Source organism: Trachemys scripta, chromosome 2 (genome assembly GCF_013100865.1).
Source record: "Trachemys scripta elegans isolate TJP31775 chromosome 2, CAS_Tse_1.0, whole genome shotgun sequence".
Classification (NCBI taxonomy): Eukaryota; Metazoa; Chordata; order Testudines; family Emydidae; genus Trachemys; species Trachemys scripta.
The window spans coordinates 194,100,537-194,115,614 of record NC_048299.1 but is presented as its reverse complement, the minus strand read 5'-3'; the positions used below and the strand labels follow the sequence as shown (position 1 = coordinate 194,115,614).

Sequence of the window (15,078 nt, the reverse complement as noted above, 5' to 3'; positions counted from 1 at the left end):
TTCTTTCAGAAGTTTACAAGTGAACGTTGACTTAATACAGCTTTGAAACTTTACTATTCAGAAGAATAATGCTGCTTTTAACCATCTTAATTTAAATGAAACAGGCACAGAAACAGTTTCCTTACCATGTCTAAACTTTCCCTTTATTTTTTTTATTAGTTTATGTTTAACACAGTGCCTTACTGTATCTGCTTTTTTGGGGGGTGGGTGGGAAGGGATCTCTACTGCTGCTTGACTGCGTACTTCCAGTTCCAAATTAAGTATGTGGTTGACTGGTCAGTTCATAACACTGGTATTTGTAACTCTGAAGTTCTACTGTAATAAATATCTGTTATTACTTTTCCATGATTTTCCATGTCTTGTCCGCAACTCAGCTGCAATTATTTGACAATTATCCCACGATTCAAGTAGGACCATAGTTATGGTGGAATGCCAGCTCTGCTATACTTAAGATTGAAAAGTTTTTTTCATGTATAAAGGACAATGTTTCTAAATTTTCCAAAACTCTAAGATGTATCTGGATTTTCTTGAAATGTGCTGCGCCTTTTGAAGATGCAGGGTATAGTTAGTGATGCAAATTTGGGATCATTTGAATAAGCGGTTCCTGAGATGCAGGATGCAACAAAAACAGGTTTTTTGTTTTTAAGTTCACAGATTCTCCTGGCTTCTGAAATGCTAAGTATTTAATGGGACAGGAACAGGAGGATGAGCTGGAAATGATGGCTGTGTGTGTGTGTGTGTGTGTGTGTGTGTGTGTTTTGAGGGAAACAAGGGGAAGAGAGAAACCAGTCTTCTTTCATATGCTTAGTTACTGTAACCATCAGGTAATAAAATTGTCCAGTTCTTGGGATATAGACCATGTCTGAGACCTCTCTTATTGGCTCTGTTAGCAGTTAGACTCCAAAGGTTTTAAAGCAAGACCATTATCTACTTTTCAGTACAAGAGAGCATACAGAGGTAGGGGATACACTTAGGAATCACATAACCGGAGGGCCTACTGTAGAGAACAATCAAAGAAATTTGGGCTCTATTTCTGGCTCTGCCACTGTGCTTCTGGGTAACTTTGGCCAAGTCACTTCACTGCTCCGTGCCTCAGTTTTCCCATCTCTGTAAGGGGAAAGTTTCCCTTTTTTGAGATCTACTGATGAAAGACTGCATTGTAAGAACTAGATATTATTACTTGGTCACAGGACCATCTGAACTGCACACCTAGATTATAATTATAACTGCCTAGATTACCACCAACTACTGGCAGTAGCACTTCTTTCTATTTGGTGTTTGTTTATTTTTTTTAAATAACCAAACCTTGTTAATTCACCGTTCTGGTTGCCTGGTGATAGCTCATTCCCTTCCAGAACATCAAATTCAGCAAGACTCAAAAGTTGTGAAAATCAGGGAATACAAAGTTAACGTATGCACCCACAGAACTTTAACTGTGCCGCCTTTTCAGCAATATCCTAGTATGTCTAACATATACTTGCTCTCTGCCTTTGCAGAGCAGGAGCTCCTTACCCTCATACACTTAGCCTCCTCCCTGCAGTCATACACATCTATTAAATTTTGCAATTCCATCAATCCCTCTTACAGCCCCTTCAGCCTTGTCGACCTTCACTCAACTAAGACCGCACTCATTTCCTTAACCTAACTATGGTTCTAACCTAACTATAATCTAACTATGGACAATCCCCAGGGCAAGAAGACCACTATGCCCTGCTGCTGACACAGCCTACACACTGCAGCAATTAAATGAGGCATACTTCGTCTCCCATGGTACACATGCTCTTATTTTCTTTGATCACACACAGGGGTAAGGGAGATGGGCGTTCTCACCTCCAGAAGGCCACAACCTCCCGTCACTTCAGGTCAACTTTCAAGCTGCTCTGTCTTACTCCTCCACCATTCAGTGCAGCTACACCTACCTAATGTGAATGCAGCTGGATTGCATGCATATGATTCCCAGTGGCTATTGCTAGTTCCAGGGGGGCACAGTTAAGGGTGCCCGGGCATGTTCTGTAACTCTGTATTTCCTGGTTTTCACAAGTTTATTTTACTGAACTCTGCAAAGAGCACAAGCTATCACCAGTCAACTTTAACTTGGCATTCACAAAGGTTTTTGCCATTTCATAAAAACTTGCTCAGATCTTGTGCACAGGTTACGTTTGAGTAGTTTTTGACAAGGTTTTAATGGTCATTTCCTACCCCTCCTCCCTGGCCCGATAATTCTTCTTCAGTAAAAACCTTAACTCTGCTCTTTAGTGACACCATGCCAAAACATATGATGATGATTAAAGCATTTTAGTGTTTGTGGACTCGAAATAGATGAAGTAGGTTTTTAAAGACAAAGCAGATATCAACATATTTTGATTCACGGTATTGCGATACATCAAAATTATGTCTTTGGATGAAGGAAAAAAGACCATTAATCCTTAAGGAAAAAAAAAATCAAATATATCCTATGCATAGGATTTCAGTGAGTTTTAAGTGTATATGGGAAGCTTGAAGAACCTGTGACGGGGTGGAGTTTTGAGTGCCCTAATTGCATTTTCATACATTAACGTGTTTGGATTTCTTTTAAGTTTCCTGATTTTTTTATAATGGTTTGCTTTGTGATAATTACAACATCCCTGTTTATGTAGCATCGCATAAATTATTAACTCTCCAACCTTAACTCCATTTTAGCAATGTTTGGCTGAGACTATTAATAGTACTTTAAAGTCACAAACGTAAGAGTGGTGTAAACAGAGTTGTACCAATTTAACTAAACTTGTGTCTTAAGCTAGTTCAGAACCTTGCATTGGCTTCTATTGGTTTAGCTCACATTGGTTCAGAGTTAAACTGCTGTAAGTCAGGCTCACACTGGTAGAAGGATTTGCACTGGTTTTAAAATCGGTTTTAGTTAATCCTGGTGCAACTTCTATATGTAGAGAAGGCCACACATTGTTACAATTTTCAGTTGCATCGTAAATATAGTTAATTGCCTAGAAAGTACCTCAAATAGGTTTTTCTACACTCTGACAAAAAATACTGTCTATGTTTCATCAGTACAATGGGTGTAGTGCTGTTACTGGTAGCAATAGCATAGGTGGGTATCGTATACGTACCAACTCATTTTATAATCTTGCTCAAAGTATTGTTAAATACAATTGTGGTAAAAATGGCAGAGACCAATCTGTGCTACAGCTACTACCATTTACTCCTGGGGGGGATTCTGCGTGACTGTGTGACGGTAGAAAATGCCCTCCTCCCTTGCAGAATTACTGAGCTTCTGTGCGGAATATGGCAGGGAAGCAAAGGGAAGCCGTGTGGGTGGGGGGGAAGGAGAGGGATGACCATGGGCACAGTTTTTTGGGGGGGATTACTCCCCCCTAACAGAGGTGAGGCATAGGGGGGCACATGGGGTTACATGCCGCTGGCCGCCGCTGGCCTCCCCTTCTCCCATTTCTGCAAGTGCAGAGCTGCCCAGCTGAGGGAGGCTGTGTCTGGGTTCCGCTGACTCTGCAGCTGAATGCCGCCTCCTGGGTCCTAGTGCCAGTCCCGCTCCCCTTCTGTGTTCTGGGAGCCTTCCTGTTTTCTGTGCAAAAGTGGATGCCCGCAGTGGGGCTGGGTAAGGAGAAATGAAGGAAGGAGGTGTGTGAGGAAGAGGCAGTGGGGAAGGAAGTGGGGTGGAACAGGGCAGGGGGAGGAGAATGTCGGAGTGAAGGAGGAGGATGGAGACAAAAAGGGAATAAGGGAATGGCAGGCCTCCGAGCACCCAACACCAAGACCCCAGTCCCTCTGATCCCAGCCAGCTGCACCTGGACTCCCACCTCTCAAGCCCCACTCCCCCAACCCATACCCCCTTTGCCGAGCCCATCTTCTTACACCCAGACGCCTTGCTAAGCCCCAACCATCTTCACCTGGATCCCCTGCAGAGTCCCATTGTGCCTGCACCCAAAAACTCCAATGAGCCCCTGTGCATCCAGATCTCCCACTGAGCCACCCGCACCCAGATTGTCCCACACAGAAACCTCTCTCTCCACACCTGGATCCTCCCACACCAAGCCCCTCCACACTTGGATTCCACCCATATCTGGTGCACCTGGCGCAGAGGGGCAGGGTCCTGGCATGTTTCTGGGGCAGGCTGAGCCCATGCACTGTGTCAGGGGCAGGTGCAGCATCACTGCCAAGTCCCTGTACTGGAGGAAAGTGGGGGCTTTAGGGTGATCTCGCACATCAATGCAGCCAGTGGCCTGTGCTCCCCACTGCCATGCTGGAGCTACATTTATTTGACAAATAAAATTTGCAGAATTTTAAAATATTGTGCACATAATTTTGTGGCACAGAATTTTTAGGTTTTTTTTGGTGCAGAATTCCCTCAGTAGTAACTGTTGATGCCACTGATGGAGGTGCAGTAGTGGTGATTTGTGTGCACTTTGACTAATGTAGACAAGACTTAGGCCTAAAGGCTTCTACGTGATAACCAGAAGCAAGAGGGTAATTTGAAATTGGGATAGGGGAATGTTATTTAACCCTTAAATTAAAATCTAATACTATATCTGAAAGACTAAAGGAATAAATACCTCTTTATTTTAATTATTTTGAGCATTTAACAGTGTTTTGTGTAGCCAGTCTGTTTTTCACACAGCAACAGTATAGAGAAACACTTGTAATACATTTTCCTATTTGTCAAAACCACAAATTGTTAGCAGAGACTCAGTAACAAGTAGTACTTTGAACTACTACTGTGGAAGTGACTAGATTTTTAAAGTTCAGTATTCTTTTAATAGGTAGCAGATATTTCTTGCCATTTTATAACAATCTTTAAATATATCAGGGATGGGTTATAAAGAGAATAAACACACACTTATATGTCCACAAAGTAAGAGAAATTGTATACTGATTGTGATCAAATTTTGGCTTAAGTAAAGTGTCACTAAATTTATTTATTTTTCTAGGGGAGTTACTACACTAATTACAGACGCTCCACCTGTTCCTGATGGCTTGAAAGAGTCCAACTTAATACAAAAAGGGCACAACCAGAATGCCATCGCTGACTGTTTAAGTCTCAGTCAAGATACCTTGTTTGACATATTACCAATTGAACACTTGGAAGGTATTTAACTTTTAGAAATTCTTGCACTTAGTGGTCCAGTGTACTTACATCTTTGTTCTGGTGTATTTTGTTTTGGTATAACATAAATAAGAATAGCTCTTCTCTACTGGAAATCTTTAATTCAGTTTCCATTCTCTACAAATCAATTAGTCTTTGGTCTGAGACTTGTTATATTAAGTCTAAATCTGTGGTAAAAAAGGAAACCAAGACTAGGGGGCCAGTGACAAATCTCCAGTCTGATGTCTTACAAATAGTAAACTAGAAACTAATCCTGAACACTACTGGAAAATTGTGGGTTTCAGTATTCCAGTGGTATACATCACTTATTTATCAGGTATGAAACCACAAAATCATATTTTTATTAGCATCTTTCCTTTTTCGTCTTCCACTCTGATATGAATTCAGTGACCATTACCTTCAGTTGCACTGACTTCTAGATCTTGCTTTATATCGTCTAAAAACATTTAATCTAGTTTTCAAATGACATGATACATTAATACCTAACTCCAGTGGTTTGGAATACCAGCTGCTAAAATCATGCTGCCGTGAAATAAGAATAGAGAGTTAAGGGGAAGCAAGATAGTAATAAGTAACCTGATCTTAAAAAAATGTTGTCAGTATTTTATTAAAATAGCTTTCCAATATTTGAGTGCAGATATTAGGAAACCCAGGGACTCCATAAAATGCTCTATTTGTAGTTTGGTTCCCTGTCCAACCCACCCTTCCCCCCGCCCCCTGCAAAAAAAAGAGAAGAGAGGGGGAGAGAGAGAAAACCGAAACAAAACCCCACAAAAGACTGAGAGAAAATTTGCATTCTTCATAGCTGCTGAAGTCCTGTGGGGTAGAAAAGGATAACTTTAAATTGTTAGAAGTCAAGTAATTTTATTTTATAAACTATTAAAAATATTTAGTTAGTTTAGAGCAGCAAGAAATGGTAGGCCAGCTCTTACTAGGAGCACTTTATCCCTATATTTTATGATTTGATAAAGAGCTTCAGTGTTACTTTTCTCTGAAGTCTTTTTTGTGCTTACCAGTTGGTCTTTACAATTAAAGCTTCCATCAAATATTCTATATAAAGCACCAGTTACAACCACCAAGCTTACATCCATTTTTCAAAACATAGTATAAAAGAAATAGTTTAAAATACAGACTTTTTTGAATTTATATAAACTCTTTTTTAGAGGTAAGTAGGGAAATTTTAGGGAAATCTTAGTGAAATTTGCTTGTTCTTGGGGGGACAAAGCAGAAAACTCCTGCAGTTTCTTTAGCCAGTCTGAATGTTTTACAATATAACTAGAATATACACAGATATTGTTATATTTTCAATAGGGCTGTCAAATGATTAAAAAATTATGATTAATTGCACTGTCAAACAATATTATTTTTAATAATAAATATTTTATGCATCACTAGTGAGGTCTCTCTCCTATATTCCTGTTTCTCCATTCAATGGGAAATACTAGCTAGTTATAAAAATATCAGATTAGAAAAGATGCATCCACTTTAGTGGCCTAATGAAACTAGAAAATAGTTCCTCTTGAACATAAAACAGATTTCTTGAAATTTCAGCAGTAATCTTGGACTAAAATACCCATTCCTATTTTATAGGAAGAAGTAACCATTGCAAAAATGCCAAGACAAACTTCAGTTGTGGTTTTTTTTGTTTGTTTGTTTGGAACTGGGAAGCTTACGAAGTTAACTGTCGAGTATTCCAGAATTATATTACGTGATACCAATGCCTTTCGGTAACATCTTTGGTCCACTTGGGCTTGAAACATTTCTGTAGACCAATAAGAATAAATTCTGGATTAGTGAATTTATCAAGGCAGTGGTTCATGCCAAGTTGTTGGTGTTTTTTTCCCTATTGCACTGGTACCTAGAGATCCCACTTGGGGTTCAGAGCCCTACGGTGCTAAAGACAAAAAGAAAGGACCCTCTGCTCATGAAGAGCTTAAAATACAGTAATTGAAACAATGTGTGGGTAATGTATGGAAGGAAACACAAGGTAATTGTAAGTGATGAAAGAAACAGTGTGACACAGTGGCTAGAACATAGCACAGAGGGCATGTCTATACTTACCTCTGGAGCGATTGATCCAGCAGGGTCAATTTATCGCGTCTAGCGAAGACACGATAAATTGACCGCCGAGTGCTCTCCTGTCAACTCCAGTACTCCACCAGAGCGAGAAGCATAGGAGGAGTCGACGGGGGAGCGGCAGCAGTCGACCTACTGCAGTGAAGACACCATGTTAAGTAGCTCTGATTACGTCTATTTCAGCTACGCTATTTTCGTAGCTGAAGTTGTGAAATTTAGACCAACTTAGCTCCCCCCCACACCCTCCACGTAGACCAGGCCTGAGACTCAAAACACCTGTTATTTCAGTGTCTGCCACTGACTCTGTGATCTTCAGCAAGTCACTTCAACCTTCTATTTCCCTCCCATCCTATCTTGTTTAAGTAGATTCTAAGACCTTGCAGTAGACATTCTCTTGTTCAGTTTGTGCACTGAAGCCATGAAGCCCCAATTTCTGTTGGGGGTATCTTGATATTAGTGTAATAAGAATAATCAGAAATACATAATCCCATAAACGTGGATTTTGTCATAAGGTAACTTATTTTATGGTACCGTAAAGTGTGCATAATACTTGACAAACTAAATAACAAGTCCTTGCCCCAAGAAGCTTAGTTTGTTGTATTATAATTATAGTTATAATTATTCCTTGTTCGCAAGGGAACTGTGAATATACAAATTTAGTACTGTAATATAGGAACAAATTCAAGGTGCTGTTAAATAACTCTTTTGTTGTTGTTGTTGTTGTTACAGATTTGTCCATTGGAATATGTTCACTGCCACAAAGTAAAAAGGAAAACCAGGTAAATCTGTTCCATGTGCTGGGAAACTAAAGAACTCTTTTTAAACAAGAAAAACTGTATTAACATAAATAAGGGGATAAGTTTTCTGTAGAGAGAAACAAACCTTACTGTCTCAGTTTATTATCTTCTGTGTCCCTTAAATTTGTGACATCCTCCACGTTGCAACATAATTCACAGTAATAAAGGCAGAAATAATTTGCTACTGACATTTTGCAGCTTTGCAAAATAATGGCTTGATGGCTTTCCCTTTAACTTCAAAACTTGACTTCCGGAAAAAGGGATGTTGATCTTGCAATGAGTCACCCAGATAATTTGAATTTTGTCCTAGGTAGTTTAATCCTTCATTTTAGAGGGGACTACTGATTGCCTTTAAACTCCTAAAAATTGATTCCTTATTCATAAAGGCCCTACTTGAATCACATCCAAGAAGTTCTGTCATTTCTGTAAGTTCTCAGTGTTTGTTGATAGTCTTACAAGTGGAACTGAAATGAATCATCTGCTTGTTACGGTGTTGATATGATATAAATGTGTATAAGTGTATGTAGATCTCAAAGGTATAGAATTTTTAAAATACTTAATTTTTAGTTAACTGGAGTCAGCTGAAACAAAATTTCAAAACTAACTTTTCAATAATCGTGTGACTTTCCATGCAACAATTTCCATTGGGTTAGTGTATGAGGCCCACATGGGCTGGAGTTTTGCTTTAACAGGTCATGAGCCTGTTCAAGCAAGTCCTTCTGCATGCTTCATTGTAGGATATGGGAGTAATGACTGTTTTTTCCACATGGAAAACTTCAAGTACTTAGCTTTCCATCTAGAAATCTTTAAACATTTACTATGGTTAAGAGTTAGCCTTTTCCTCTCTACTTTCCAAGCTCCTGTATCTGTCTCTCTTACTCTTTCTGGGAACGGCTGCAAGGAGAACACAAGGTGCATCACAATCAGAACTCATGGTGAGAGAATGCAAAGAGAGGGAAGAGTCGTGGTTAGATTACTAAAGAAAGTGACTAACATATGAAGAAGCCGTTTAAACTACTGATTTATACAGTAGTTGGGAACGCTTAAGCACTTATATGCTTTAATTTTTTCATAGATTGGTGCACCTGAACCTGGAGAAAAAATTTCACCTTCCACCAACTTAAGTGACCATTTCAGCACAAGTCTTTCAGGTTCCTTAGAAAATGAGAAACTGCTGTCTCTTGCAAGCCTAGAAGGAAACTCACCTGGTACAGTATATTATAATTTAACTTGTAGCATGTTTTCATTTATATTGGTTCCAACAGATAACTTTTTTAATGACATGAATCCACTCTCGCTACTAATCCTGCATGAGAGGAGCATAAACTTTGATGAAAATAAAGTACCTCTAAAATTTAAGGCTAGTTTTTTTTTTTTTTGAAGCTATGCTTAAAATGAGTAAGTAGACTTCTACAATTAATGGTACCTTCCCAGAGGCACCCTACAGCTGTTGGAATATTGGTGCATAGAGAATTCATTGCTGAACTTGGTATTAACTGACATGATTTTAGCTAGCTAGAAATTAAAAGGTAAACTGTGCTCTGTTGGTGCTGTGAATCAAAAGTTTAAGGAGAAAAGCAGTCAATTTACATAGAGACTAGCAACTCGGGGTAGTGAATACAACTATAACTAGTTGTCTGTTGTGACAGAACTGAACATTTAAGCCTGTATTGTAGACTTAGAAGTGCACACTTGAAACCTTCTAGTTCTTTATTTCCGATTGTGAGACTTTTAACCTTACTTATATATTGCATACAAAAAAAGTTAAAAGAAACTTACTTAAATTGCAGTGTCAGGGGACTGAAATTTGCAAACGTTCATTCTGTCTCCTAGAGCACATGCGTTATGATAGTATGCAATTAAAAACTTTCTTCATCTCATCATCTCCCACAGTTCGTGAGGTGTGGGCTGCTCTCCTCTCTCTGAAGTTCATGGAGGCAAATCAGACTTTGGGAGTCGCATAGTCTGGCCATAGCTCCTGCTTGCTTCCAGTTTCTCTGCCTCTGTGGCAGTGTGCTAATGGTGATTTTTACAGCTTTCATCTTCACATCTGCTTAATATTTTTTTGGTCAAAATTTGGGTCTTAGTAAGCAATGACTTCCCTTCTCCCAATGTGCCAGTTTTTTAGTTGGGTGTTGGAAGTTGACCCCAGAGCCTCAGCTGCAGGGTTCCCTGCTGGCTCCTCTGCACTTCCAGGTATGGCAGAGCAGCCTAAAAGGCACTAAGTGAAATCCAAACAGTACTCCATTTGTGAGACTGCCCTCCCAGACTTGGCAGATGGTGAGTTGTTCCCAGCCTGCCTCCAGCCTTCTGTCCCTGACTCTGTTAGGTTCCTTGGCAATTAGTCAGACTGGCACATGGGATCTTGTATGCGCAGAAGCAGCCACAATGCTGACACAGGAAAAATGGACCAGAAGTCTAGAGCCTCTCCCTGCTCTGGCCCAAGGATGAGGATGACCCTGGTCAACCAACTCAAGGGGAAAGTTCCAAGGGGCCCCTGGAGAACACAGATGGCAGACTTGAGGGGTCACAATCCTCCTTCTCCCCTCTCCCCAGTCCTAAAATGGTTCCTGAGCGCTCTTGGAAAAGCGGGGTTTATCAGCACTCCCCTCTTTCCCAATTTGGCCAGAAGGGTTCTGGAAGTGTTTCCCTCCCTTCCTAGGGAATTGGTCCCAGCAGGCGATGACTCAGCTAGAGATCTTGCAAGAGGACTTCAGGCCCTCAGCAAGGATAGCTGCAAAAGGCTGAACCAAACCTGCGATGGAGTTTGTACACTCTCTAAGCAAGCTAAAAAATCAAAGCAGAAAAGGAAAAGCATAAAAGATCTAGGAGGTATGAGTAGTCTTCCTCTTCTCCCTCCTCTATAGAGGATGGTGAATTGTCGGGCTGGGACTCTGATCAGGACCAGGAAAAGACTCAGCAAAGGTTATGTGCAACAAGGTTGTGTGCACTATTCAGATTGAATCTGAGTAAAATCCTGAGAATAAACCTCTGAGCAAATTTGTCCTCTCAAAATCCTACTTTGAGGACATGATTCTCCTGCACTCCTCCTTCAACTTAGTAATCGGGGATGAATGGGGTAGGCCAGATAAGAGCAAGCGCATTAACAAAAATGAACTTTTGGTTCCTGAATCCTATAGCACCTAAGTCCCAATTACTGAGATACGAAGATTGCTGCTACTGTAGCTTCCCTTAACAAAGATATGGTTATCCCCTCAGAAGAGGCGTTGTTGCATAAAACTCCCATGGATAGAAAAATGGAGGCCCCTCTCAAATAAGGCTCTGAGGCCTCCTCACTCAGGGCATACCTTTGCAGCTGCTTGCTTTGCTAGGGCATCTCTCTCCTAGCTGGAAGATCTCCGAGCCCTCAAGAATAGAGATCACCCTGATTTTGGCTCTACATTAGAGAAAGTTTCCCTGGCAACAGCATTAGTTGCTGATTCCAAGAGTGACCATATTTCCCAAAGGGAAAATGAGACCCAGTGCAGGGCTCGCCTGACCCCGTCCCCCTGTGCACGGCTGGCCCGAGCTGCTCCTCCGAACATTCCTCTGTGCCACCCTTGAGGGGCACCCCCCACTTTTTGGCAAAACTGGGATTTTGTGGTGGTTGCTCTTGCCAGCTGATGATCAGATGGCAAGAGCAAATGGGACAAATGCCCAGTTTTGCCAAAAAAATCAGGATGTCCAGGACTGTCCTGGCCAAAACTGGACGTATGGTCACCCTACTGATGTCTCAATGAATGTGATGAGATTCTCAGTCAAAGCTGTGGCCTCCAGCTCAGTAATCAGGTTCCACCAATAGCTTCACCCTGGAAGGTGGATGGCTACTCAGAGCAGGTGCTGTGCTCTGCCAAATTTACAAAAGCTATGATTTTCAGTGAGAAGCTAGACAAGATAGTGGTGGACATTGCTATAAAATCTAAATAGTTCCTTCCGATGCCACATGATGCTTTTTTTGATAGGATGCTCAAGGATGTTGTACCGGTTTCTGGATCCTGTTTCTCCTTTGTCTGCAGACCACTTGTCCCACTTCAGCTGGGTCTGGACCCGTATCACTACAGACTGTTGTGTACTGAACACAGTGGAAGTGGGATATACCCTCCAGTTCAGTTCTACCCCTCCTTCCCACCCTCCCTCTCTGTCCCTCCTCAGGGACCCCTCTCACGAGCAACTTCTAGCCTAGTAAGTTCAGTCATTCCTTTAAGTGGAAGTTGTGGATGAGATCTAAGGGACAAAGAATTTTACTCCCATTATTTCCTAATTCCAAAAGTCAGGAGTGGTCTCAGAGCTATTCTAGACCTGTGCCAGCTCATCAATTACCTTAGGAAGCTGAAGTTCCTTTTGGTCTCCTTGGCTTCCATTATCCCCTCCCTGGATCCAGGGGACTGGTACACCACCCTCGATTAGAGACGTGCCTACTTTCACATATTGATCTTTCAAGGACACAGAAGGTTCCTCAGGTTTATCATGAACCACACACACTACCAATTCGCAGTCTTCTGTTTGTCCTGTCAGCAACCCAGCGAGCGTTTCCAAAGTGCATGGCGGTAGTTGTGGCCGAACTGAAGGGACGAGGGGTGCATGCATAGATAGGGTCTACCCATATTTGGATGACTGGCTGGTCAGGGATCAGGTGGAGTCCAGTATCCACCTTATCCAGTCAACAGTCAAGGCCCTAGGCCTGCTAATAAACATTCTGAAATCCACACTCCAGTGCAGAGGATAGAGTTTATTGGAGCGGTGCTCGACTCTACCCAGGCCAGAGCCTTCCTCCCAGAAGATCGATTTCAGACAATCAAGTCCCTGATTCTACGCCTCAAGGACCACCTGATTACAACAGCCTGGAGTGGTTTGAGGCTTTTGAGCCACATGGCTGCATTTACGTACGTGGTGCAGTATACAAGACTATGCCTCAGGTTCCTCCAGGCATGGCTGACCTTACTGTACTCGCCAAACCACCACCCTCTGGACTTGGTTATCACAGTACCTCCACCAGTTTTTCTCCTTCCTCAACTGGTGGCTGGATCCTCTGACGGTTGGCACAGGTGTTCTGACAGATGGGGTTTGGAAATGATTTCCCATGGATATTTGATCCACTTCACCTGCCTTCTCCCCACCCCTGTCCCTCTTCAGGGACCCTTCTCACAAGAGACTATTAAGAGAGAGATCACCTCCTCTGCCTAAGAGCCATAGAACCCATCCCACTGCATCTCGAAGGCAAAGTGTTTTACTCTCAATATTTTCTGTTCCCCAAGAAAAAGGGAGGATGTAGCTCTGGATCTCAGAGCACTGAACAAACACATAAAGGCTCAAAAATGCAAGATGGTCACACTGGCTGCAATTATTCCATCTCTGCAACAGGGAGATTGATTCTTGACCTCCAGGATGCATATTTCTATATATCGATCCTGCCATCCCACAGATGTTTCCTCCGATATACTCTGGGTCAGGACCATTGCCAGTACAGAGTACTCTCTTTTGGCCTCTCACTGGCTCCCAAAGTAGTCAACAAGGTCCTCTCCATAGTGGCGGCCCACCTACGTACCCAGGGGATCATGATCTAGCCATATTTAGGTGACTGTCTTCTCAGGGCCCATGCCTTCGAAGAAGCCCTGCGGCCATCCACAGAATTATGGATGTATTAATGAAACGGGAATACTAATTAACATCCACAAATTAACCCTAACTTTGGTACAATGCTTTGAATTTATAGGGGCTGATCTCGATTCACTGCAAGCAAGTGCTCTCCTTCCACAGAACAGATTTCACAGCCTGTCTGCTTATAGAGACAGAGGAAACCAGGCCTGAAATGTCAGCCAGACATTGCCTCCAGCTTCTGGGACACATGGCGGCAGGCATGTTGGTAATATCTCATGCCAGACTTCATGTAAGGGGCCTGCAGATGTGGTTCAGCTTGGTTCACAGGCCAATGACAGGTTAGACAAATCTCTCTCGATTCCTTCCTGGGCCAAACACTCCTTGGATTGGTGAAAAGACCCAACAAACATTTGCACAGGTGTCCCGTTCACACAGCCACCACCTCAATACTTCTCACTATGGATGCATCCCTCATAGGTTGAAGTGCCCATCTCAACCACCTCACGACTCAGGGCAAATGGTTGCCTGCGGAGGATACTCTCTACATCAACCTCCTTGAACTCAGAGTGGTCATGAATGCTTGCACTTATTTTCTTCCACTGATCAGAGGTACACACACAAAAGTCATGACAGACAACATTGTGTGCATATACTACATAAATTATTGGGGGCACCAGGTCATCCGCCCTCTGCGCAGAAGCGCTAAAGCTCTGGAACAGGTGCATTTCCCACAATGTTCTAATATCAGTGACCTATCTACCAGGAGTGCAGAACACAACAACAGACGGTCTGAGTTGCAAGTTCTCACACGACCACAAGTGGGAAATGAACCCAGCAGTACTTGACAACCTATTTTGTCAGTGGGGGATAAAGACGATAGGCCACTTACCTGAACAAGAAATGCCTATGCTATTGTTCCAAGGCAGGCCTTCGACAGCACTAATTTGGGATGCTCTCCTCCTTCCATGGAACGAGGGCCTTCTACATGTGTTCCCTCTGCTGTTGAAGGTCCTGTTAAAAATAAAAAGAGAGAAATCAAATGTCATACTGACTGCTCCCACCTGACAGATGTATCTGTACCTGGCGGTGTCTACAGATTTCTCTTCAACTCACTCCTTACCTCTTCTCACAGAACGAAGGACGTACTCTCCACTGCAACCTGTGGATACTCTGGTTTAAGGCCTGGTTACTTCCTGGTTCCAACACAGAGAGCTCCTGCTCTGTGGAGATACAAGAAGTGTTACTATACAGTAGGAAATCAGCTACCTGTAAAATTTATACAAAAGTGGACCAGGTTTCAAGTTTGGTGCAATTCCAGGCAAATTACCCTGGCATCTGCTACTCTTCCCCCATAGTTTTAAATGACAAACTGACTCAAGAAATCAGGGTTATCTCTCAGTTCGCTCAACGTACACCTGGCGGCCATCAACAAATAGAGGGATACTCAGTTTTCTTACTCAGCTACAAAGAGGTTGCTCAAGAGCATAGCAAACCTCT

The 15,078-nt window shown here is 42.2% G+C and overlaps 1 protein-coding gene across 1 annotated transcript in view; it reads left to right on the top strand.

Moving 5' to 3' along the window:
* Window positions 1-15,078, top strand: part of LOC117871808 (centrosomal protein of 192 kDa-like) — a 205,750-nt gene that overhangs the window by 35,151 nt on the left and 155,521 nt on the right. Inside the window, exons 13-16 of the mRNA XM_034759567.1 lie at window positions 4,935-5,092; window positions 7,916-7,965; window positions 8,841-8,918; window positions 9,059-9,191. Of these exons, the coding sequence (XP_034615458.1) occupies window positions 4,935-5,092; window positions 7,916-7,965; window positions 8,841-8,918; window positions 9,059-9,191 (419 nt within the window). The remainder of the gene's footprint in view (window positions 1-4,934; window positions 5,093-7,915; window positions 7,966-8,840; window positions 8,919-9,058; window positions 9,192-15,078) is intronic.